We start from the raw sequence: 5376 nt of genomic DNA, 5'->3' as shown, positions 1-5376 counted from the left end.
ATTGTCAAAGATATATAACGGAGAACCAGTCCAACTTTCATCCCATCACAATACATATAACGGAGAACCAGTCCAACTTTCATCCCATCACAATACAGATTAATAATAAGGTGCCATTTTTCAGCTTGTAAGGGAGATCCGACAAAATAATAGAGATAGCGAATTGTCAAAGATATATAACCAGGAGAATTCTAACTTTCATCCCATCTGTTTACGTTAGTAAAGAAAATAATAAATCCCATTGATAATAAAGACACTTTCAAATGCGCCAACTATACAAATAAACGTGACGACCGACATTTGTGGCCGTTGGGAGATAGATACATACATTTTCTAATTTTAGTTTGCTTCTCGCACTTGATTCTTGATCAGAAATATACACAACGAATCATATGAATCAATAGAAAGTGTACAAAACACTGTGGCAGGGGGGGTCATCCCAATTCTGGTAAAAGAACGTGCCGGGATACCTGGCCCAGGAATCTGTCCTTTGTTCTGCGCTAAGAGCCCTGTAGAGACCAAACATCCCCGGTCAAACGGTTATAACCTCAACTTAACGTAACAGTGGCACCATGGCAAATTATTGAGGCGTGAAGTCTTTGCATTGATATTTTGGTGAAAAGTACGGCGACATTGATTTATGAACAAATCGAGCTCGACTTTTCCTGCGCGCAGTACTGACAGTGACGTCAGAGATGTACTATACAAACAGGAGACACATGTTGTGCTGATACTCAGCTCCTATTAAAAGCAAAAATCAGTTTGTCTTTGTTATGGAGTTCACTTGTGATTTTCCACGCGGGCCTCTCTTTCGTATGAACAATCTGTATTCGTTGAAAGTCATGGGGGCATACAAGGGAGGGGATTTTTCATCAACCAGTTTCGGTGCAGGGGAAAGAACCTTGTCCCCATTAGGATTGTAGAACATGGCGAGCGATAAACGGTCTTTGTGTGAATTTACAACCACGCGGTGCTCCACACTTTTGTATATTCCGTTGCTCAATATCTGCACCGCGGTTACAATAATATCATCTCTGTAATTACTGATTCAGTTACCTAATTTTTTTGATGATGAATTATATTGGGTGGTTCGAAAAGGGTTTACAATTATATTGGGTAGTTAGAAAAGTGTTTACATTTAAATTTTTTTCTAAACATTATAAATCATAAAAACTTACAAGCACTTAATAATTCTGCTACTCTTAAATACAAATGTTGATTTAAATTACCTGAAGTTGATCCCCAATATTGACAATGAAAGCGTTGGGCACAGGATTCACCGTTACCCACTTTCCATCCTTGAGGACCTGGAGGCCCTGCACATCTTCGTCTGGCAGCAACACTGTAATGCCACCTGGGTCAGAGTGTGGGGACAAACCATAAGTCATATTGGGCTGAGGACATTTGGGATAGTAATTCGTTCTCAGACACTGCCCTATATCATCTCCACCGAAGGCCTCTTGCAAGTATCCTTCCTCTAGCCCTAAATTCGTTGAAAAAACGCTCATCAACAGTCTGCACAACTTGTTTATTTGCTTACTGTATTCGTCCATAGTTTCTCTGTCGACATCGAGAAAACATGTACAATATTGTCAGCATTTAATCACAAATACGCAATTTGCACCGAAAAAAAACCAAGTGCGGTTGATGGGTGGACCATTTAAAAGACGAACCCATTTATTAATTCGTCCAGCGTTAAAATATAAATTAATTAAGATAGATTCGTCTTCAACTAAAATATTTAAGTACTTTTGAACTAATATTGCGTTATTATTACATCCATGAATCTGTCAGTTTACATAATCATGGGGCCATACGGATTGCCCATTCATTTAATCACAGGGACACCAGTAGATACAAAAATGATGATTATTACAATGAATCATATATAAATATATATTAATTAAATTTGTGGGCAAACTTATTATAATTCAATTATCAAATTATCAAACCACCATTGACCAATCTACAATATCAACAAAAATATAAAACTTCATCAAACCAACCTTGACCAATCGACTTATAAACAATATCACCAGAAATATAAAAATTTATCAATTCGTTCCTTTTCAGTATGTACTCCGAATATGATCATCTTTTTATTTTATTCTAATATCCACAGATGCCATTTTTGAATGAAAGTAAATTTGTTTTTTCCAACGTTGCCCCCATTGAATATCTCGCAGCACATCATTTATCTTATGTACGTGATTGGTTGAACATATATCAGTAAGGCGAACAAATGCATTAATTCTTTTCACAGCAACTTTTCAAAATCCATTAATGCAAACTATTTGTTAGATGAACCAGCGGTTTATTATCTTTCTGGAAACCGTTGTTCTCGTTGATAACAGTTAGCCGAATTATGAAGAATAGCTAATGGCGTGGCTTGGCATGGCATCATATGGGGGCAGCAAATTTTTATAGTGAATTTATTATATACCTGTAGGCAGTGGGCTTAGCAGGCCACTTGTTGACATCCTTAAGATTCAACGGCAGGAAGTGCTGAAAGAAATAGTCTCCCCAGTCAAGTATGGCGCCCTTTTCAATCCCAAGCCGACTTCCATAGCCCTCGTACGTCTTGGGGCTATTGGCATACACTTGTTTTTCCTCCAGCGGCAGATAGAAGAACTGCCTACCCACTTCCCGAGCGCGGTGTATGAGACTCACGGGAACGCCATGATTGACCACTTGAAAGAATCCCCAGTTCTGGCACGCGTCCGAGATCTTGCGCGCCGTTTCTTGGCGATCCGGGCCTTCCAGTCCACTTAGATCAACGACGGGGATGCTAATCACGGGCTCAGCGTCATGATTATCAATGATGGTCGGCCTTTCGTTTTCCGGTCTCACGTAACGGGGCGGCAACTCGGAAATCCCGCTCTCGGCAAGACATTGCACCCTCTGAATCGGCTCCGGCCAGTCCGCCTGCGGCAACGCGCCTCCACCAGAAACGTCCAACTGCAGGCACTTTTCCGACATGAAAACCGAGAAAATTTAGCACCAATTCTCACAAGCGGTGGCGGTCAAGCCAGTGGCTCACGTAATATATATTCTTTTCTTTTGATCATCAATAGGCCCAAAATGACAGTGGAAACATATATATTCACTAGCAAGATTATGTATGCTTGAGAGCTGCGTCAAGGTAAGCATATATTAGCTCCTTAATTCGCAAGACTATGTATAGATGAGAGTTGCGCTAGACATCATTTCTGCCCCATAAAAAAACATATATTCGCACACAAGAAAACTTCCCTGGACAACATATATAAGGAGCAATTTGCAGGGGAATTCTTAATGAATATCGATCGATCGTCCGAGTAACAAAAAAGCAAAGTTACTGTTCCAGTTTCGGCGCATAAAGAGCAGCGCCGGAACTCCCCACCTCCAAACAAAATTCGCTGCAAATTTTAATAACATGCATGATAAATGCCTCAAAGTGCGCAGGCGTAGACAGGACCGACTGGCTGCAGCGGGGTTCCCAAACTTTTCCCCTTCCGGCTAACTTGTGGGCAAAATGCCCAAACCATGGCAGTCGATGTGTGCCGAATCTTGGAGCGGTGGCCCGGGCGTGATGGCCGATCCGATATGGGGAGCATGGGACAGGGAACTGAGAATTAGAAATTGGAAATTGGAAAAGTTTGTAAAACAAATTGCAATTTTGATAGGATTGTGTAGTCACTCAGAGGGGACTCACCACTTACCAGTTGGACAGGGCAGTGCCTTTGTGAAAAGAGCGATGCGGAGGTTTATGTCATCTGATACGACGGCGTGTGTCGTCCTGGGTACCTGTCCTCATTCTAATATCCCATGTGCTTTTTTGTGGGTGCCGCTTCCTTCCGTCCCGCATTTGGACACTCACCCCTCCAAACGTCATAGATGCCGTCAGAGAGCACGACTGAGAAATTAGCGCAATTGCTGCACGTGGATGACAAGACCGACTTTTCCTCTCAGAAAAATCGTGTACCACTCCATTTAAATCTCTATTCCATTATTATACAATAAATGTTGTTTACAGCATTATCCATACCTTAAAACACTTGCAAAGGCACACCGGCGCAAAGTACATCACCGCTTAGGTGCCTTCATTTGCAAACGAGGCTCGACATAGAACGGAAAGACAATCAAATTCCAGAGTATACGGTAACTCCTCTGGTAACAAATTTTATGACAGACTGGTTGTTGGACAACTCATTTATAATCATTATAACTCTTTTAATAACACATTTATGAGACACTGCAGATAATGGTTTGCGAAAAAATTGTTGCCCAGTGGTTTAACTGTCAGAGGTTTTTGTCTAATGGTTTGTTATTTTTTTGGGTCATGTCAATTTTGGTCATTAACTTTTTTACATGTTTATTAGAGAGGTGAGAATTTGGTTTGTGATCGTAGTAATTTATTAGAGAGGTGAGAGATTGGTTTGTGATCGTAGTAATTTATTAGAGAGGTGAGAGATTGGTTTGTGATCGTAGTAGTTTTGTTGTAAATTTTTGTTTTTTTTCTAATATTTTTTCTGGTTAATTTTGTCAGTTACAACGTTTTGGAATCTTAGAACTCTCTGGAATCTTGAAATGGGAGCATGGGATCTTATATTTTATCTATGTAATATGCAGAAATCAAATGCCCCAAGTGAATTTTGTCAGTTACAACGTTTTGGAATCTTAGAACTCTCTGGAATCTTGAAATGGGAGCATGGGATCTTATATTTTATCTATGTAATATGCAGAAATCAAATGCCCCAAGTGAATTTATTGAGACATTTTTCATTTTAAATAATTAAAATTAATTATTTGGTCAAAATTTTATTTATGTAATGTGCATAAATCAAATGCCTCAGATGTTTTTTCTTTCTATGGAATGTGCAGAAACCAAATGAGATGTTTTTCTTTTCTGTGGAATGTGCAAAAACCAAATGAGGTGTTTTTCCATTCTATGGAATGTACAGAAAGCAAATGACTCAAGTGATTTTTCTTCCCTACAATGAATTTATTTAGACATTCAAAAATACATTTTAAATAATTACATTTTAGGATCTCACTAAATATGTGTAGTCTGACTTTTTTGTCACGAAGATAATGGAAATTCTAGTACCATTTTGACCAAATACAGCAGAAAACTTTTGAAATCTATGTTACAGTTTTCAAGCTTCAAAATTTCGAGTGCCTTAGGTTTTTCTAAATCCCTTTCCACTATCAAAAAATGATTCAAACACACCTACTAATTAAATTGTTTGAATAAAAAAACAAAAAATCTGAAAAATAATTCAAACACTCTTACCAATTGAATTGTTTGTAAAAAACAAAAAATCTAAAAAATGATTCAAACACTCCCACCAATTAAATTGTTTAAAAAAAAATATGCATACAAAATTATCCCTG

General features: G+C 38.7%; 1 protein-coding gene across 1 annotated transcript; it reads right to left on the bottom strand.

Annotated features, from left to right (window-relative positions):
• Nucleotides 1–220: 220 nt before the first annotated feature.
• LOC149193019 (jasmonate-induced oxygenase 1-like) lies at nt 221–3761 on the bottom strand. The gene is made up of 3 exons (XM_089404756.1): nt 2444–3761; nt 1230–1560; nt 221–1006 (listed from the first exon to the last, which is right to left on the bottom strand). The coding sequence occupies exons 1-3, from the start codon at nt 2977–2979 to the stop codon at nt 758–760; spliced, it is 1116 nt and encodes a 371-aa protein (XP_089260882.1). The 5' UTR covers nt 2980–3761; the 3' UTR covers nt 221–757.
• Nucleotides 3762–5376: the final 1615 nt, after the last annotated feature.

This window comes from Pinus tabuliformis, chromosome 2_2 (assembly GCF_031772625.1).
Source record: "Pinus tabuliformis cultivar Carrire ecotype Pingquan chromosome 2_2, CPIR1, whole genome shotgun sequence".
NCBI lineage: Eukaryota > Viridiplantae > Streptophyta > Pinopsida > Pinales > Pinaceae > Pinus > Pinus tabuliformis.
Note: the sequence above shows the minus strand (reverse complement) of the source record. Positions and strands in the feature narration are given on the sequence as shown.